Source organism: Podarcis cretensis, assembly GCF_951804945.1.
Source record: "Podarcis cretensis genome assembly, chromosome: 9".
In the NCBI taxonomy this organism is placed as follows: domain Eukaryota; kingdom Metazoa; phylum Chordata; class Lepidosauria; order Squamata; family Lacertidae; genus Podarcis; species Podarcis cretensis.
Window position 1 is genome coordinate 81,590,990 of NC_137178.1, and position 21,264 is coordinate 81,612,253.

At 43.4% G+C, this 21,264-nt stretch overlaps 1 protein-coding gene across 1 annotated transcript; it reads left to right on the top strand.

Annotated features, from left to right (window-relative positions):
- Positions 1–2,162: 2,162 nt before the first annotated feature.
- On the top strand, positions 2,163–17,061 carry LOC307223784 (maestro heat-like repeat-containing protein family member 7; the record flags this gene model as incomplete). Its single annotated transcript, XM_079990089.1, has 6 exons — positions 2,163–2,301; positions 3,035–3,130; positions 3,899–4,003; positions 14,661–14,796; positions 15,749–15,804; positions 16,870–17,061. The coding sequence occupies exons 1-6, from the start codon at positions 2,182–2,184 to the stop codon at positions 17,059–17,061; spliced, it is 705 nt and encodes a 234-aa protein (XP_079846215.1). The 5' UTR covers positions 2,163–2,181.
- Between the last annotated feature and the right edge of the window lie 4,203 nt (positions 17,062–21,264).

The window sequence follows — 21,264 nt, forward strand, 5'->3', positions numbered from 1 at the left end:
CCCCCTTTTTATAGACCTCATCACAGAGGAGCTCCTCTTCCAATTCCAGAACAGCAGGAAGGTATGGCTCTGATTATCACACGGACTCCTGTTGTTTGTTCTCTCAGCTATACCATACTTTTCCGTGTATAAGACGAGGTTTTTTTTTATTATTATTATTAAAAAATGATGTTTAAAAATGAGGGTCATCTTATACACAGAGAGTGCATAGGAGGGACGTGGGTTTGGTTACCGCTGCAAGCCGGAGATAGTCAACAGCTATTGTGTGCGTTATTGGTGGCTGCGGCAAGGGGTGGTGTTGATTGGCTGTCGCTGCGGAAATTGGGAATGCGATTGGCGGTTTCTGCCGGCGAGGGACAGACAATAGGTGGGTTTTGCGACATGTGTGAGTGGCAGCATAGGTTCAGCGGGTGAGCAATTTTTGGAATCCCCTCCCCCAAATAGCTGAACAACTGTGGGTAATCCTACCCCCGAAAAGCTCAGCAACTCTGGGCAATCCTTCCCCCGTTTTCTTAATTTGGAGTCCCCCCAAATAGGGGGTGTCTTATACTCAAAAAAATATGGTATATTCTGCCTTTCTCCTGTCATACGTCTCCAGGAGGTGTGCAACCATTTCCCCCGTGGTCACCATCCAGGCACTGAGCAGACCTCCTGAGCTCCATCAAGGTCCTTGCACCACATGCCTTCAGACTGTGCCCTAGGGCAGGGTTTTTGGCTTCATCCACCGAAGGGTTGTAGACTGGGGTGTATACTGGCTCCACACTTAGGACCAGATGGGGCATTACAGTGGTACCTTGGTTCTCAAACTTAATCCATTCTGAAACCAAAGCGTTCCAAACCAAGGCATGCTTTCCCATAGAAAGTAATGCAAAATGGATTAATCTGTTCCAGACTTTTTTTAAAGAAACCCTAAAACAGCAATTTAACATGAATTTAACTATCTAACAAGACCACTTCTGGGTTAGGGTTAATTTTTGGATTGGTATCTGAAGAAGTGTGCATGCACACGAAAGCTCATACCTAGAACTAACTTAGTTGGTCTTTAAGGTGCTACTGGAAGGAATTTTTTTGTTTTTGGATTGGGTTAGTGTTAGGGTAAGGATTAGAATTAGGATTAGGGTCAGTGTGGCTTTATGTTTCCTTGTGATTTTGATTCAAACTCAATTTTATAAATCCCTTCTCCTTTCAGAATGAGGCTTTGAAGGAGAGCTTTATGAAGGCAGCAACTCTAACAACCAAGGCGCTTGTGCAATCGAATGTGGGATATGTCACCTTCCCCCACAAAGACGAGCTCACCTTCTGCATCACAGTGAGTAAAAAGAAAAAGAAAAAAAGGGGGGGAATCTCCTGGGGTTTCTTTTCAGAGCGTTTTTTCTTAAAAATAGCTATGTAGGTCTAGCTCTGGGTTGCATGTTCTGATCATCTGGCCCCAAACCATTTCTGGGTGGTCACGTTCTGCTCCAACTCAAGTTTCCAAACCCACTTGAAAGGCAGCCCTACATTGTGGCAACCTCAGCAGGATGTCACCAGTGCCTAAGTAAAAGAGGCTAGGTTCTCCCAGGAGGAGAGGGCTGTCGATGGCTCCCAGCCATGATTGCTATGTTCTACCTCCACAGAGGAAGGAAGCAATGTTTCTGAATATAGTTGCTGGAAGTCACAGGCAGGGAGAGGGCTCTTGGGCTCATGGTCTGCTCCCTGGTTTCTCACAGACGTCTGGTTGGCCACTGTGAGAATGCTGTGAGGATGCTGGACTAGATGGGCCCTTGGCCTGGTCCAGAAGGCTGATCTTATGCTGTTCTTATGTGGTAGAGCTCTGCCCAGGAGAAAAAGGGATCTTATTCCCAAATCCAGGAAGCCCACTCTCCTCCCCTAGGAGGACCCACGCCAATTGCAAAGAAGTTGTCAAGTGGGCTGGATAGAGAGCACAACTCAGGGCTTGGTGTGGTCGCAGGGATGGCGCCTCCAGTTCCCTGACATGCTGTGTGCTTCCCCACCACAGGAGGTCATCAAAGAGGAGCCAATAGCATCACTCACCATCTTACATCCCGCAATGGAAACGATCATTCGCATGACGTAAGTACGGCCAGACACAGTACATATTTCTTCACCAGGTTTATGGACTGGTGGGTGCTGATCCTTTCCTCTCCCCTTCTTTCTCTTTTCAGTGCCTTGAGACCATGCATGGACCCCCTGCTCCGGTCTCAGCTGCTACAAAAAACCATCAGGAAGGTCTTCCAATTGCCATCATTGCAGGTTACGAAGGTCAAAGCCGGGAGCTCCGTGCCGGCAACACAGAGCCAGGTGACTGGACCTTCTGCTTCTGGAGGAAAATGGGGTTGCCAGGTTAAAGGATTTGAGGGCAAAGAGTCTGAGCTGTGTAAGCTGCAAAGAATGCTGCCCGAGACACTTGACCCATCACAATGATGTAACAGCCAGAGACTTGGGGTGTATATTTTTGATTTTAATCCTGTTTCCATATTTATTGCATTTCACCTTTGGCTAGAATGCATCCACGAATGATTCCTGCATGCCTGCATTTTGTGACTCTCATGCCTCCCTCCTACGCTACATTTAATTTTATTTGTTTGCTTGTTTGTTTATATGCTGCCCATCTGACTGGGTTACTCTAGCCACTCTGGGCGGCTTCCAACAAATTAAAACACAGCCAGACATCAAATATTTAAAACTTCCCTATGCAGGGCTGCCTTCCGATGTCTTCAGATGGAAGTATAATGATGTATCTCTCTGACATCTGATAGGAGGGTGTTCCACGGGGTGGGCCCCACCACCAAGAAGGCCCTCTGCCTTGGAACACCCCAAGGAAGTTGAGCCCAGTGTGGAGTCCTGTATCTTTATATCGCATGACCTGTAACCTTACATACATCAAGAAACGTTTGATGTTTATGACTCTTTGTGTGCCTTGCTTGAACCCCTGCATAAGCTTTGTTACGAATTTGGACTAGAAGGCTCCAGAGCATATGGGATTTTCATGGGGGTCTTCAGCTTCTAACTGCTTTTGCTTCTCTCCTTCCAGGACTGTTATCAAGAGACGATCTACATCTGGCTCAACATGCTCACCAGCTTGCTGTCGGAGGCCCCCTCTCTGGAGACGCTGCAGAAGATATTAGTGGTAAGGGAGTCCCCAAGGTGTCAGAGCAGGGGGGAGCAGCAGCTCCCATGCCGGAGGACAGACCCTCTTGAAATGATTGCACGGGGGGCATCTGTGGTCAACTCGCTGGTTGTGGGTGCTGATGGTCAAGTGGGCCTCTGTTCTGCTAGCAATGCTTGTGCAAGGCACACAAGATATGTCCTCTGCTGATGGCATATGGGGAAGGGCCGTGGCTCGGGGCAGAGCATCTGTCTTGCATGCCCAAGGTCCCAGGTTCAGTCCTCAGCATCTCCAGTGGGGCTGGGAAAAGGCTCTCTGTCTGAAAGGCCAAAGGGCCAACTGCCAGCCCTCATTACCTGTGGATCAATGGCTGGGCTTGGTCTAAGGATGCTTCCTGCATTCCATTGCTATGGCTGTGGTGAGGTGTATGTTGTATTGTTGTAATTATCACACACACAAACACACCAATGACAGGTCGCAGGGCGGTTCACAACATAAAAATACAAAATCAGAACAGAAAATGCATAATAAAACAAAAGCAACCCAAGAGCCAATTAATATCTAATTCTACTAAGCTGCCTCGAGTCCCTGTCTGGGAAAAAGGTGGGGTATTATTATTATTATTATTATTATTATTATTATTAATAATAATAAACAAATTGCAGCAAACTTTCTCCTTTACAAAACAACCCCCTTTTGCAATTTGTCCCCTCTATGAAGCTTTGTGAATTTGCAAACCTGGATTAAGGGTTGTCCTTCCATGTGATGACGATGATTTCTCTCCCACAGCACACAAATGGCTGGATTGACTCCACAAAAATCAGTGAGAGGCAAAGAGCAGTCAAGACCACCAACGTACTCCTGAAATATGTCTCCGAGCATTTGGACTTTGATGTGAGTGACCAAGGCTTAACGCTGCAATTTCAAATCGTATTGCATTGGAAAGTTCAGGTGTGAACTAGATGAAAGCTGTATGGCATGGCCATTCCAGGGGAAGGTGCCAGCCAGTGCTATTTTTCTAGAAAAAGAGGTGCCAGGACTCACCATGAACTCACCACCCTTGTTCTCTTATAATGGCAATAGTGCCCACCTGAGAGGTGCCAGTGTTAGCTTTTTGCAGTATAGTAGCACTGCAGAGAGCTTGCTGGGGAGACAATGCATAAAAAGGGACTCAAAAATAACTTAAACAAGATTTTAATAACAAAAACAAAAACTCCTTATACACTAAATACACCAACAACAAACCAGACCCAACCACCAACCCATCCCCCAGGGTAATGGGAAAGCTAGGTGCTGCTCCTTATATACTATACCCAAATGCTGACACAGTTTAATCAATACAACTCAGCACCTGCTATGTTTCACAGCTGTAAAGCTGGGTCTCGTTATTTTGCTCTGGCCCCTTAAAGACATACACAACTGGTGGAACAATGATGAACCTTTACATTTAAAGAAACCATTGAACATTTCCCCTGCGGTTCATCATTGTGGAACAAAAACATAAAGCATATTTTGTATATGTCTTTCATGTGTAACCTTTGGAAGTGCTTTAGTAAAAATGTCTGCAATTTGATTGTCACCTGGAACATATTGAAATACAATCATTTCATCTGTAACTGTAAACGTAACCTTAAGACTCTAGTGCGCTGCATATTGGTCTCTGAAAACAGGATAGCGAGTCCGCTCTGGGAATCAAGGTAAACTCTTACTAGTAGTGTTACTTTCATCTGTAGGTCTGCAAATACTTGCAGATACCATTCCACATCACGAGTGGCCTGAACGCATGCACATAATTCACTCTCTGTTGTGGAGAGACAAATAATGGTTTGTGTCTGGGACTTCCATTCAAATGGACAACCTTTATAACAAAACACCATACCAGACACACCCCTGCAATTATTTTGTTCCACTGCATGAGATGCATCGCAGAAAATTTCAAAACCTTTGTCAATACATGATGTAAACTGCAACCTATAATGTTTGGTATGTTTAAGGTACATTACCACTCTCTTAAGAGCAGAGAAACATTGCGTAGTGGGCTTTTCCACAAATTTTGCCAGAAAGTGAAAAGCATAAGTTATATCTGGTCTTGAGATTCTTTGAATGAAATTTAGCTTGCCTATAGCAGAACGATACAAAGTTTTGTTAGGAAATGGCTTATCTTCACCTGTAAAGGTGAAACCACATACCATAGGCGTTTCCTTCCCATTTGCATTTTCTTAAACCCATTTTGAATCAATAAGTCTCATATCTGGGGTTTGTGGTACAAGAGACCAGGTGTTATGCTCTTTTAAAGAAGCTATCTCAGAGTTGATAGCTTTATACCAATTTACTTGGTGCTTAGGTAAATTCTGAACATCATTGTAGCTTTTTGGCTCAAAAACCGCCTTATTGGCATACACAGTATTTAAAAGTTCATCTGCAAAACATTGTGGCTTCTGTCTCTTTCTGTCTGAACGTCTCAGTCCGGAAGGAGAGTCAGACTCCTCAGACTTAATGGGACTAAGTAAACTACTAGTTTCAGGTTGTAAATCATCATTGTCAGACTGAAGAGGTGCCTGTAGGCTAAGATCACGGTCAGAAAACTCAAGAGAATCTAACCTCCCCTCGGATGCCTGTGACTTTAAATCATCAAACAAATTATCAGATTCAACAGGCTTTTTGTCTTGTTCCATTAATTCAGAAGACCATTTCCTGCTGCTGCTGCTGCTTCTTCCTCTTCTTCCTCAGTATCATTTATACCGTTAGTATCTTGGAAAACAGCAACGCCATTCCAATTTACAGTTTGTATCATGCTTCTGGTAATATGAAATTTGCCAGTTGCTGGTATGTAAATTCTGTACGCCCCCTTCTGGTAGCCCATTAATTTTCTCAGAACACTACACTCACCCAATTTCTGCTTAGCGGGATAATGCATAATTACATCTGAATCCCAAATGCGTAGGTATTTCAGATTAGGGCGTTTTTTAAACAGCTTCTCATAGGGGGTGACATCTAAACCAGAATGATAACTGTGATTTCTAACGTAACAAAAGGCATTGAGCACTTCAGCCCAAAAGACTTTGGGCAGATTAGTATCGTACAGATAAGTTTTAACCCCTGCCTGCAGGTCATGCTGCACAACTTCAACAAGCCCATTTTGCCAGGGACTTCGGGGGCAAAATAACTCGTGAGTAGGCCCCTGTGCCTCAGAAAAAAATTCCCCGCCCCGGTCAGAAAACAGATACTTAATTGGTTTGTTAAAATGCATTTTTACCCAGTTGCAAAAAGCTCTGTACTTCTCAAATGCTTGGGACTTCTCAGCTATTGCATAAGTCCAACAATATCTACTATACTGGTCTATCAGGGTAAGCCAGTACTTAGAACCTCCTAATGATGGTGGGAGTGGCCCAACTAAATCACAATGTACATGCTCAAATGGCTCAGTTATTTTCCTATCTGAGCACCTACCCTTGCGTGCAACCTTAATCTTATTCTTGCAACAGGATAGACATTGCATAAAGAATTTACATGGTTTTAAGTTTAGGCCATTAACAATATTCTTTGTCTTAATTACATCAGCAAAATTCAGGTGTCCCAGAATTCTGTGTGCTTCATGGACACACCCGGAATGTGGCCTTACACTCCTCAACCCCTGGCTTGACTGTGCTGCTCTGCAATTTATAGGCGATTGGGAGTAGGTGTGAAAATACAGTCTATATAATCAGAGTCCCGGGCATACAATAGACGTTTGTTCCCATTGAAAAACTCACACATTGACTTTAAGAAACGCACAGTTATGCCTTGATGAGCAAAACTTCTTACTGACAATAAATTGTCCACTGACGGGCAGTAAATGCAGTTCACTATCGTAATGTTTAAAGAGTCAAGTTTAATAGTACCCCTGCCAAGCGACTGCAAGACTTGTGAATTGGCTAAATGTACATTACCAATATCCTCTTCGAAAGAAATAAACAAGCTTCGATTGTTGCAAATGTGCTGAGATGCTCCTGAGTCCACAATAAAAGACTTCCACTTGGCACCTTTAATTCTTTTACGATCTGTAGTCCGAGCATGAAAAGCTCGCGGCTCGTTTCTGTCTTTACGGTACAATGTCGGCTGCTGGGCTGATGACTGTGACTGACGAACAGAAACAGACTTGGGAGTACTTTGCTTTCTTTTGGATCTGCAGTCCTTTGCAAAATGTCCCTGCTTATTGCAGAACCAACAACGCTTTGCAGCTTTAAATGCAGTCGTATCAACCCAAGTTTGCATATGGCGTTCCTCATTGTTTCTGGAAATAGGAGTGCTTATGGCACAAGCCTCCCTTCTATCCAACTCGCCCATTAATCATGCCGTTGTTATTTTTTAATAAATTTTTATTAAGATTTTAAAGGTTACAAAAAAATAAGAAAAAATACAGTCAAAAAAGAAAATAAGAAAAAAAAAAAATACATATATCAAAATACAGAAAAAAGAAAGATAAAAAACAAAGGTAAAAAGAAAAAAAAGGAAAAAAGCAAATCAAACCTTTAACTCGCTTAGTTGCAATCACTTATTTCCTTGACTTCCTCATGCCTCCCATTTTTGTATTCTAATTCTGTTAGATATTCTAGCAAATCCTTCCAACCTTGTTTTTATCCTAATAGTTTATCTTAACATACTATACTTCCCCTCTTTATATTTTAATTCATATAAATATTTCAACACATCCTTGATCTTAATTTTATCCTCATATCTTATCTTAATATACTGTAATTTTCCATTCTTTCCTTCACCAAGTTATCATCCACTTTAACTTTGTTTAATCTTATTTCCCATTAAAACTTATATATCTGTACTTATTCTTAAGACATTTCCCCTAAGGTCAAAGAAAAAATTCAATTCCGCGATTTTCCCATCTCTCATTAAAAAAAAACAAATTTATATTATATATACTTTAGATTCCCAATTTTCTTTCACCAAATCCCCTCCCCAGTTTCGGCCCTTCAATAGTTCCATTAATCTCGGAAAACCATCAGCCCGGAGATCTTAAATCCAAGGCTCTTAAGTCTCTCTCCTGTCCCCTCTGCCAGTCTTTTTGATAGTCTTTAATGTTGAAAATCAGATCTTGGGGAAGCCCCAATCCAACAGTCATCATATTACTTCCTGCCAAACTTCCATAGTTAAAAGTAGGGCCTATAAAGTATTCCAAATCTTGTTTCACACTCTTTTCAAATCCAAAGGCCCCCAAAGCTCCAATCTTCCAATCTCCACCTGGCTCGGATTTATATTCCAAAGGTCATTTGATCTCCACATAGGGTGATCTCTCCATCTTTCATCTTCCAGGCCAAACCAGGCTTCCATCTCCAAATAGTTACTTCTCCTAGCTGTCATCATGTAGGGCCTCAAGTAGTAATCCACTATTTGCCTCTGTAGGGTTACGGCTCCCCCTTTCCTCACTTTGCTCATAACAAGATTCTCCTTTTCAAATTTTTCAATTTGTTCAGTTGAAAGAGGTTCCTGTGCTTGGTTCTTGTCCACTTCTTTGCCAAAACCTACTTTTGTTTCCAAGATTACCATGTTAGTAGCCATAACATTTATCTGGTCTTGCAGCTTTCCCAAGAGATAAAATGTCCTGTTCAGTTCACACTCGATTTCCTTCCTAACAGCCATACTTAAATAGTCCAAGGTCAAAAACTAGTTTCTCAAGGCTTTTATCTTTAGCTGCATCCTTACGACAATAACCCAAAGCTCCCTCTAGAGGGATTCAAATTCTTTTTCACTCCTTCCAGCACACACCCAAAGGTCCCATACATTGAATTATAACAGTTCCTTTCTTCCTTTTAAACATAAAGTTGTAACAAAAACAGGCAGTAGAAACAAAGTCCTTCTTTTGTATCCTAACAGCTAACTTGACAGCTGTCAAATCACTGTCAACGGGCTCACACAGACCACTCCCGGGTCTGGGGATGTGGCACTTCAATTTCACGGATTTTAACCTTCTCCTGCAGGTTCCCCTGCTTCCAAAAAAGATATTGATGATAGTTTCAATCAACGGAATTTAGGTCCTTTACACAAAACTCTCCACGACCTTAGTTAACTGGTTCTTTGCTTCAGATTATTTACAGAAAGGGGAGGCGGACTTCCTGTTTGGACCTTCCCTGATTGGTACCAATTTTTTTTTTTAAAAAAACTTTAAATACTTTAGAATTCCAATTTCCGTTCTACTCACGGGTTGTTGTTTAAAATCCATTTGTCCACAAGAAAAAGTCAGCGCTCTCTGGCAACGGCTACGCGGCTTCACTCCATAAAAATAGCAGTCGATTCAAAACACCGCGCCGCTCACCCCACGTCACTTCAGAACCCCCGAAAAGGGGTTTCCCTGTGGGTAGGGGGGCGCTCCTGGTGTCAACCGAATCCCACGTTCCCAGGCTTCATCCTCCTGGGATTTCTAAAGGGTCTCCGCCTTCGCCGTGGCGGTACGACCCGAATTCCACGGAGCGGGTTCCTCTCAGTCAGAGGAATGCTGCCATTGCCGATGGCGCTAACCCGGAAGTCCGCTAATCATGCCGTTACCCCTTCCACGGTTAATTGTGCTGGTGGAACGGCAGATATTTGGCTAGCTACACCATCAAAGTCCTCATTAAGGGAAGAAAGAATGATAAAAACATACTGAATATAAGGTATCTCCATGTCCCTTCGAATTAATTCGCAGTGTATTGCCTCCAGACGTCTCAAGTGTGCTGCCAAATCACTACCAGGCTGCAACTTGGTCTGGTACAGCTGCTTGAAAAACGTCAATGCAGACACTGACTCTTTTCTAATATGCACTGCTGCAAGACTGTCCCACATTTCTTTGGCAGTTTTCTTATTTCTTATATAGACTACTTGCTGGTCGCTGACTGCCAAATTAATTATTGCCCTGGCTTTTGCATCTCCTTTTGACCAAGCATTAGTTACAGGGTCAGGAGGGTCATCAGTTACATAGGTCCATACTTCTCTAGAGGTCAAAAGCGCCTCCACCCCGAAAAGACTATAAACTATAGTTCTCATCTGTTAGCTGTGGGAACACCAGAGCCTTCTCAGCTTCTGGAACCCGGTCAACCATTCTGGAACACTTCCAGACCCACAGAAACTACACTAGCAGGAGAAGGAGTTTTCAAAGCTTTCTCAGAGTCCAAAAATATGCAGTCATCCACTCAGCAGCTGGGCCCATAACCAAAGATGTTAGCTATTTGCAGTATAGTAGCACTGCAGAGAGCTTGCTGGGGAGACCATGCATTAAAAAGGGACTCAAAAATAACTTAAACAAGGTTTTAATAACAAAAACAAAAACACTAAATACATCAACAACAAACCAGACCCAACCACCAACCAATCCCCCAGGGTAATGGGAGAGCTAGGTGCTGCTCCTTATATACTACACCCAAATGCTGACACAGCCATTCAACATTCAACCATTCAACATTCAACCATTCAACAGCCAGAACTGAGTTCCAGTGAGTTCTGGCTGGGGAAAAAGCCCTGGGGCAAGCCTAGGGAGGGCCACCTAAGCACAGCTCTCTTGCCCTGTGCCCCTCTGCCACCTTTGCCGACTGAGAGCCAGTGTGGTGTAGTGGTTAAGAGTGGTAGTCTCCTAATCTGGGGAACCGGGTTCACGTCTCCGCTCCTCCACATGCAGCTGCTGGGTGACCTTGGGCCAGTCACACTTCTTTGAAGTCTCTCAGCCCCACTCACCTCACAGAGTGTTTGTTGTGGGGGAGGAAGGGAAAGGAGAATGTTAGCCGCTTTGAGACTCCTTAAAGGGAGAGAAAGGCGGGATATCAAATTCAAACTCTTGGGGACTTTCGGGTTAGCGCCATCGGTAATGGTGGAATCCTTCTGACTAGGAGGGATCTGCCTCGAGGAAATCGGGTCTGTACTGCTACGGCGAAGTGGAGACCCTTCAAAAATCACAGGCGGGAGAAGCCTGTAAGTGTGGGATTTGGCGGGCACCTTTTGGGGCCCCCCAATTCGCGGGGAATACCGATTACGGTTCCGGAGCGAAGCGGGGTGAGCGGCGCGGTGCTGTGAATCAACTGCTTTTTCCTTGGAGCGAAGCCGCACAGCCGTTACCGGAGAGCGCTGACTTCTTCCTGTGACAATTCGACCTCAAAAGCAACTACCCGTGAATAGGAAAAATTGGAAGTATAAAAGGACGAAAAAGACTTAATTTGGCACCGATGCGGGGAGGTTTAAACAGGAAGTCCGCCTTCCGCTTTTGTAAATAGATCAAAGCAAAGAGACTACAAGCTAAAGTTTTGGAAATCCGACTGGAAAGGATTAATTTCCTAACACAAAAAGTATCAACCCCCCCAGGAAGCAGGGGAAGGAGGGGGGAGTTTTGGACTATATATACCTGCAAGAGAGAGGGAAAGAAGTTAAAATCCACTGCTCAAAACTTGGGAACGGGCTGCCAATAGACAAAGACTGTTGTGCTTTGAACTGCGTATTAACTGTGAATAGACGACTTGCTGACAGCTAGCTCAGCAAGAGAGATACATTGTGGTTAGTTGTCCTCTTCTGCTCTTAAAAAGGAGGGAAAGTAACTGGAAAGTAACAAAAAATTGGAAATGTTTATTTTTTTTATTTGAGTTTAAAAGGTGTCATTTTGGACTATTGCAACTGTTTCCACCTAGAGGAAGTTTCTGAAATTGATACTAGGGGAATTTTCCACTTGCAAAGAGAAACTGTGTAGCTGGGATTGACCTTGGCTCTTCTATTGTTTAAGTGTTATGGCACATGGGAAAGAAAAAGTAGACTCGTCATTCCCAGACAAAACAACAAGGTTTGGGAAGATTTGGCAGTGAAGACCATCAGCCGTTGGTCTCCCTACCCCATCTGCGACTGTACCAACACAATCTAAGCCTAGTGGAATGTCATCAGAAGATGTTTTAGCGATTGCACTGGCCAAGATTAATGAATCTTTGGAGCAACTTAATAAGAGGGTCGAAGAGACAAATAAGACGGTTGAAGAGACAAAGATGACAGTGGACGAGGCAAAAGTGAAGGTAGACGCAGCAACCACTAAAATTGACTTAAATACAGAAAGCTTAAATAGCTTGGGACAAAAGGTGAACACTAATACAGAATCTATTCAGAAATTGTTGCAGGAATCTACTTTGATCCGACAGACTGCAGATGAAGCTAAGGAAAAAGCTGCTGCTGTGGAATTTAAGATAACACAATTGGAAACAGAGAAAGTCCCAGATCTACAGAGGCAAATTGAGGACCATAAATTGACACTTTCTATGATTGAACTTAAGGAAAAACAGACGAATTTAACGATTAGAGCTGTACCTGAATTAGAGAAGGGCAGTTTGATAGAATTTCTGACACAGGAATTTGCAGAGTTCTGGAAGTTGGATTTGAAACAAGAAGAATTCAAAATTGTGAGGGCCTTCAGACTTGGAAGAGGAGGAAACAAGAATAAAATAAGGGACTGTCTGATTACTCTCCGATCTAAAGAAGAGAGAGATAAAATTTTGGGTCTGCACTTTCAGAATTCTTTGACAATTCTGCAGTCAAGAGTGGAAATCTTTAAAGATATACCGAAACATCTGTAATGGTTATAAGGGGTTACTTGTGCGTAAGTTGCCGTCACTTTTGGCTAGATTGCCTGGCTAACCATGCTTTTGGCTGAAAGCCCTCACTCCGTGGTCGTTCAGTCGCTTGCAGAATCCGTCAGTGGGCGTTTCTTGAACCTCTTCCAGCATAAGAGCTGTTTGACGCCAAGTCTCTGCCTACTCTCCCTGCGTGGGACTCTTCTGCGCAAGGAAGGAGTGGGCAGAGGCGTGCCCATGCTCTCTCCACTGGTCTCAGATGAAGGGTCCTGGAGACCTCTCTCTGAATCCTCCATCTCCCTCCCTTCTCTACTGGTGTTACGTTGAATTCCTTCCCCCCTGCTGGTCCCCTCTCCTGCATCGCTTTGGAGCCCAGCCTCCACCTCACGCTCCAATGTCAGGTCCCTGACAACATCTTTTGGATCTTAGGTCCAACTTTGGAGATTTGGTTGCCCTGTTGAGAAGGAACAAAATCATCTTCAGGTGGGAATTTCCCCAAGGCCTATTCTTTAGCTTTAAAGGAAGAAAGATAAAGATAAGATCAGTGGAGGAAAAAGATAAGTTTTTGGGAAACCATGGAGAAGATCTGCAGAAAGAACTTGGAAAAGAGCCAGGAGTTTTAGACAGAAGTTCACCAAAAAGAGGGAAATCAACACCACTGACAGAAATAGATAAAGTACTAAGTGCTGTTGGAGGAGAAGCAGAGTAACTACATCATGGCACTGCAAGTATTAAGCTGGAATGTGAATGGACTCAACTCCCCGGAAAAAAGGCAAGAGTCTTTCATTTATTAAAAAAAGAACAATTGGATTTGATTTGTCTACAAGAAACACATGTGATAAGGCTACACAGGAAGATATTGAGCAATAAAAGATTGGGACATGAATTTATTTCATCAGACAAAGTTAAGAAAAGAGTAGTACTTTATGCAAAATGAAATTGATGAATCAGGAAATAGAATGGAAGATCAAACAGATGAGACAGAAGACATTTGAATCGGCAAATAAATGTGGGAAACTGCTGGCTTGGCAAATGAAAAAAGACAAAAACTTAATACTATTACTAATTTGGAAGTGGAGGGAAAGAATATACAGAATCCAGTGGAGATCAGGAAGTGCTTTCAAAGGTATTTTAAACATCTATATACACAGGAGACTCAGAAAGAAATGGACATTGATCGATTTTTGAAAATAAATGGATTACAAAAAATCTCTCAAGAAAATAAGCTAATGTTGAATTATAAAATAACAGACCAGGAGGTAGAAGGAGCCATTCAGAACATGCAATTGGGCAAATCCCCAGGGCTGGATGGTTTCACTTCAAGATATTATAGATCCTTGAAAGAATGGCTAGTACAGCCTTTAAAGGAAGTTTGCAATGAAATACTGGAAGGGAAAAAGGCACCAGTCGTGGAAGGAAGCTTATATTACACTTATACCGAAAACAGAGTCTGAGAAGACACAGCTTAAGAACTACCGCCCCATATCTTTGCTCAATGTGGATTACAAAATTTAGGAATGTTAGAAGGATGTTGGAATGAAGTTATGTGGTTTTAGCAGAAATGATATAAAGGTCTAAGTAAAAATGGATTGTTAATTGGTGAAAGAAGAGAATGTAAATTATAGTATATTAAGATAATTTTTTAGGATAAAAACAAAGATGGAAAGGATTTGCTGAAATATCTAATTGAACTAGAATACAAAAAAGGGAGGTGTGAGGAAGTCAAGGAAATAAGTAAAGGAAAGAAAGTTATGTAAAGGTTTGATTTGTTTTTTTTAATTGTCTGTTTTTTATTTTTTTTGTTTAAATTGATATTTGTTTATCTTTTTTTTCTAACCTTTAAAATCTTAATAAAAATCCATTAAAAAATAAATAAATCAAATCCAAACTCTTCTTCTTCTTCTTCTGAAAGCATGCCAGACGGTTTTCTCTTGCTGGGCTCTGTGGGACGAGGGCTGACTGTGCATCTCTCTCTCTCCACTTCTTAGGTATCCCAGGATTTCCCCCTTCTTGGACAGCTGGTGGCGCTCTTGTCCCTTCACCTCGCAGACAACGTGAAGGAGATTGGCCTGCAGTCAGCGGAGGCCTTGTACCATCTCCATTACATCATGATAGCCAAAATGGGTGAGGGGGATGCTGGGAAATGGCTTGTTTCTTGTAAGCCGCAGGGTGGGAGATCTGTAGCCCTCCAGAGGCTGCTCCAACTCCCATCATCCCTGAGTGTTGCCCATGCTGGCTGCTGCTGGGGTTGATCAGGGAGTTCAGGAGGGCCAGAATTGTGCTAGCACTGGCCTAACGCCAACACCCCGTTGGCCAGAGATGAGAGGGCAGTCTTGGGGGAGGAATTCACTGCTGATGTTCATCAGAAAAGCCTTCTGGACCTGACCAGTGGCCCAGCCCAGTCCAGCATCCTGTTCCCACAGGGGTTGATCAGATGCTTGTGGGAATCCAGCAAGCAGAATTCAAGCTCTTTCTACTCCTGTACTTTGCTGCCTCTGACCATGGAGGCAGAGCATAGCCATCCTGGCTAATAGCCATGGGTAGCCTTCTCTTCCATGAATTTGCCTCATCTTCTTTGAAAGCCATCTTGGTCCGTGGCCATCAGTGCCTCCTGTGGCAGGGAGTTCCAGAGTTTAGCTGTGCATTGCAAGAAGAAGGACCATCCTGAAACTTCAGTTTCATTGGAGGTCCAGTTGTTCTCATGTTATGAGGGCAAGAGAGAAAGCTTTCTCTCTCCACTTTCTCCAAGCCATACATTGTGTCTCCGCTTCCTCGCCGTTTTTCTAAACGGAACCGCCCCCCAAATGCTGCAACCAGCATTTGCTCCACAAGCACCCCAGTCCTTTTGGTTGCCCCCTTCTGAACCTTTTTTCCAATTCTGAATTATAATTTTTGAGGTGAAACCAATAATTGTTTTTGTTGGTCCCAGCGGGAAAACTGGAGGTTTTGAGCAGGGAGCACTAATGCTGGGTTCTTTTGCATGCATATTCCAAAACCCGACCCTGCTTAGGTAAGGAACTGGAGAAGAGGAGGAATAAAAATAAGAAAGGCAACATGGTTAGATGGGTCCGAGAAGACTTCTTCATCCCTGGGCCCTCCCTCTTCCACTACAACATCGCAAAAGTGGCCAAGGTAGGGGTGGCCTTTTGTACTCTTTATTGCTAAGACCGCAGCCACTCCCAGTTAGCAAAGATTTGCTCACTCGGGCCAATGGGGCCCTGCCCCACCAACTTCAGCCTGCCCTCAGGCAGCCCACGCCTTCTAGGGATGAGGGAGAGATTCAGAGCAGTTCACACTGGAAGCCAAAGCTATCAAATCAAGGCTTTCAGAAACATCAGGAGAACTGAAACACAACCCGCCTTTGAAATTCACATGTCCTTGAATTTCGCAATGCCAAACAGTGTGTAAAAAATCCATGTGTGAGCTATTAGTGTAAATAACATTCAGAAATGCATTGTATTAGAATAAATTGCTCAAAGACAAGTGCCCGGTAGCCTAAACTGCATGCAGAATTCTACTTATTGAAATTCTACCAGGTGCTGGGAGACCTAGGGTTCAGATCCCCACTCACGAGTCAGTCACAGTCTCTCAGTCTAACCTACCTCATGAGACTAAAACGGGGAGGAGAGAGAACCATGCATTGCCACCTTGGGCTCCTCAGGGCGGAAAAAGAATAGGAAAAGTTGACTCATTCAATGCATCTTTCACAAGGCACTGCCAAGCCAATGGACTATGCCAACCTTGTGGTGGGTGTTTTTGTTGTATATTAAGAACTAAACACACAGCCGGCAGGTTCCCACCCAGTCTGTTTGGCATTGGTTATATAACGGATAGCCACTATTATTCACCCTCTCTGTTCCTGAAGGAATTTTTTTTTTAAATTTTCTAGTCTGATTTTAGATTGAACCTCTTCATGTTCCAATGTCATAACCAATTTAAGATGTGGATCGAAAATAGCAAGGCGTCACCTGACTTTTAGTTTTGTTTGTTGTAAAATCTTTCAGCTACTTAAATAAACACATAAATAGAATCACCAAATTGTAGAGTTGGAAGGGACGTGGGGGTCACTTAGTTCAACCCTCTCAAGGCAGAGTGGAGATGTCTTTCACTTGGTTTGTGAAGGCACCCTTGGACTACTGAAACGTGGTCAGAGTGTGGAGCAGAAGAAAACTCCCTCTTCTTTCTTCTTTGTGCCAGGCTTTTGGGGAGCACCTCACGCCCAGCCAGATCAACGAAGTCGTGTTGAAGGCGATTGACAACCTGACAGTGGAAGACAGAGCCATCTCTCAGGCTGCAGGAAAGCTCCTGAGGTCCTTCCTTGAGGAATGCGGCATGGAAATGGAGGACGTAAGGCTCAAAACGGAGGCAGGGGGAGCAGGTTTCCTCTAAATAAAACATTCTCTTCGGACTTAGAATTAGCTTGTTTCTGGGAAGTAAGAAGAGCCAGTGTGGTGTAGTGGTTAAGAGCGGTAGACTCGTAATCTGGGGAACCGGGTTCGCGTCTCCGCTCCTCCACATGCAGCTGCTGGGTGACCTTGGGCCAGTTACACTTCTTTGAAGTCTCTCAGCCCCACTCACCTCGCAGAGTGTTTGTTGTGGGGGAGTTACAGATAGGTAGCCGTGTTGGTCTGCCATAGTCAAAACAAAAAATTCCTTCCAGTAGCACCTTAAAGACCAACTAAGTTAGTTCTAGGTATGAGCTTTCGTGTGCATGCACACTTCTTCAGATACACTGAAATAGAAGTCACCAGACCCTTCTATATAGTGAGAAGGTGGGGAGGGGTATTACTCAGAAGGGTGGTGGGATTGGGTGATTGGCAGATAGCTGTGATGAGCCTGTTGACGACTCTTAATGACTGCAATAGGTCTTACAGGAAAAAGCAAGGGGTGAGAAGGTGAAAGATGGCTTTTAGTTATAGATAGGTAGCCGTGTTGGTCTGCCATAGTCAAAACAAAATAAAAAAATTCCTTCCAGTAGCACCTTAAAGACCAACTAAGTTAGTTCTAGGTATGAAGAAGTGTGCATGCACACGAAAGCTCATACCTAGAACTAACTTGGTCTTTAAGGTGCTACTGGAAGGAATTTTTTTATTTTGTTTTAAAAATGGCTTTGTCATGTATAATGAGATAAGAATCCAATGTCTTTGTTCAGACCAGGTCTCTCCATGGTTTTAGGTTTGTTAATAAGTTGCAATTCAGCAGCTTCTCTTTCCAGTCTCTTTCCTGCTTTTTCCTGTAAGACCTATTGCAGTCGTTAAGAGTCGTCAACAGGCTCATCACAGCTATCTGCCAATCACCCATTCCCACCACCTTCTGAGTAATACCCCTCCCCACCTTCTCACTATATAGAAGGGTCTGGTGACTTCTGTTTCAGTGTATCTGAAGAAGTGTGCATGCACACGAAAGCTCATACCTAGAACTAACTTAGTTGGTCTTTAAGGTGCTACTGGAAGGAATTTTTTGTTTTGTTGTGGGGGAGGAAGGGAAAGGAGAATGTTAGCCGCTTTGAGACTCCTTTGGGTAGTGATAAAGCAGGATATCAAATCCAAACTCTTCTTCTTCTTCTTCAATTTCCATGTCTGTGGCTCGCGCCTCTGTTTCCATCCTGCTGCAGTTCGGCTTCCAAAAATCAACCACCCTGTTTTTCATCTCGCTGTCTGCTTTGGCAGTATTTTAATTACATTATTCCACCCTGTTCATTTCAGTGCAAAGGAAACACAATATGGACAACACTGAGGTCAATTAATAAAACTTTGCTAAGATCAAAATGATCACCCTCCCAAAACTAACCTACCTATTCCAAACCCTCCCAATCTGGATTCCCCCAACACAACTCCGCAGATGGCAGAGAAAACTATACTCTTTTGGACTTCCGGGTTAGTGCCATCTGTAATGGCGGAATTCCTCTGATCGGGAGGAATTTGCCTCTTGGGAATTTGGGTCTGGCCGCCACGGCGAAGGCGGAGACCAATTAAAAATCACAGGCGCTGAAGCCTGTGAACGTGGGATTCGGCGGGCACCTTTTGCGCCTCCCCTACCCGTGGGGAAACCCAATTTCGGGGATCCGGAGCGACGTGGGGTGAGCGGCGCGGTGCTTCGAATCAACTGCTTTTTCTTTTTTCTTTTTTTTTTTTTAAAAAAATATTTATTCAAAGTTTACAGGTTACAAAAAAAATAGTAAAAGAGAAAAAAGAAAAAGAAAAGAAAAGAAAAAGGAGAAAAATACACAAAAGATAAAAAAGGAACAAATCAAACCTTTACATATTTACCTTTCTTAACTTATTTCCTTGACCTCTTCACACCTCCCATTTTTGTATTCTAATTCAAATTGTTAATTCAGCAAAACCTTCCAACCTTGTTTTTATCTTAATAATTTGTTTAAAATGCTATAATTTTACATTCTCTCTTTCATTAATTCATTTTTACTAAATCTTTACGTTATTCCTGCCAAACCGCATAATTTTCTTTTTCAACCATCTTTCTAATCCTTAATTTTACCATTTTTTAAAAAAACCACTTTTACTTTCCAATCTTAACTCTCATCCAAACCAATATATCTATACTTATTCTTAAAACGTTTCCCTAAGGTAAAAAAAGATTCCATTCCAAAAATTTCCCAACTTTCATTAAAAACAAAAAACAAAAAAACAGATTGTATTATATGCACTTTGAGTTCCCAATTTCCATTCCACCAACTCCCCTCCCGGTTTCAGTCCCCAGCATAGGTCCATCAATCCCAAAAACCATCAACTCGGAGATCTTAAGTCTGAGGTTCTTAAATCAGTTTCATGACCCCTCTGCCAGTCTTTTTGATAGTCTTTAATATTAAAAGCCAATTCTCGGGGGAGCTCCAACCCAGCAGCATCCACATTCCTTCCTGCCAAACCTCCATGGCTGAAAATAGGGCCTATAAGATGTTCCAAGTCCTGTTTCACACTCCTTTCAAATCCAAAGGTCCCGAAAACTCCAATCTCCACCTGGGTCATTTTGTAATCCAAAGGTCATCTGGTCTCCACATAAAGAGATCTCTCCATCTTTCATTTTCCAATTCAGGCCAGGTTTCCATCTTCGAAAATTTACTTCTCCTTGTTGCCGTCATGTCAGGCCTCAAATTATAACTCGTCTTTTGCATCTGTAGGGTGACGGCTCCCCCTTTCTTCACTTCAGTCGCAACATGATTTTCCTTTTCAGAATTTCCTGTTTGTTCAGTTGAATAAATTTCCTGTGCCGAGATCTTATCAAGCTCTTTACTAGTGTCCACTCTTGTCTCCAAAGTTATAACATTCGAAGTCAAAACATTTATCTGACCTTGCAGCTTTCCCAAGAGAAAGAATGTCCTGTTCAATTCAAGCTGAGTTTCCTTCCCGAGCACCATTCTTAAACAATCCAAGGTCAAAAAACAGTTTCTCAGCTGTTCCTTAAAGCAATATCCCAAAGCTCCCTCTAGAGGAATTTAAATTCCTTTTCACTCCTTTCAGCACAGACCCAAAGGTCCCATAAGTTAAATTGTAACAGTCATACCTTCATTGTATATATAAACTTGTAGCAAATATAGACAATAGAAACAAAGTCCTCTTTTGTATCTTGACAGCTAGCTTGACAGCTGTCAAATTGATCTATTCAGCATCAACGGGCTCTCACGGACCACTCCCGGGTCCAGGGGGGTGGCACATCAAATCTCAAATTTTATTCTTCTCCTGCAGGCTCCCCTGCTTCCAAAAAAAATTTCTAATAGTCTCAATCAGTAGAATTAGAGTCCTTTACATAAAACTCTCCATGACCTTAGTTGACAGGTTCTTTGCTTTAGCTTATTTACAGAAAGGGGAGGTGGACTTCCTGTTTGGACCTTCCCCGATCGATACCAAATTTGCAAATATTTTAAGAGTCCAATTTCCGTTTTACTCACGGGTTGTTGTTTGAAATCCAATTATCCACAGGAAAAAGTCAGCGCTCTCCGGCAACGGCTGTGCGGCTTCACTCCGCGAAAATAGCGGTCGATTCGAAACACTGCGCCACTCTCCCCACGTCACTTTCGGAGCCCCCGAAAAGGGGTTTCCCTGTGAGTAGGGGGGTGCTCCTGGTGTCCGCCAAATCCCACGTCCCCAGGCTTCCACCGCCTGGGGTTTTTAGAGGATCTCCGCCTTCGCTGCGGCGGCAAGACCCGATTTTTGCGGAGCGGATTCCTCTGAGTCAGAGGAATTCCGCCATTTGCCGATGGCGCTAATCCGAAAGTCCGAATCAACTGCTTTTTCCATAGAACGAAGCCACATAGCCGTTGCTGGAGAGCGCTGATGTCAGAGCTGCCTCCAGGTCCCAGCTCACAGAGGACCAACGCTAAGCTGTAGTTATGTACAAAAGTCTTTATTGAGGTTCAGTTTCCATTTTAAAGCCGCAGCGTGCAGCTCTACGTCTCGACCTTAGACCGGCGAAGTCCCGTCTGAGTCTCCTCCCCTTCCACACCAGTTTAAGACTCTCGCCTTGCTCCACCTCTTCCTAAGTTCCTTTCTCCTCTGGGCCCTCCTGCCCGCTAGGGTTTCATCCTTCCTGGACTCCTATGACGCTGACCCTGACGATTCTTGCCCCTCCTTCCGG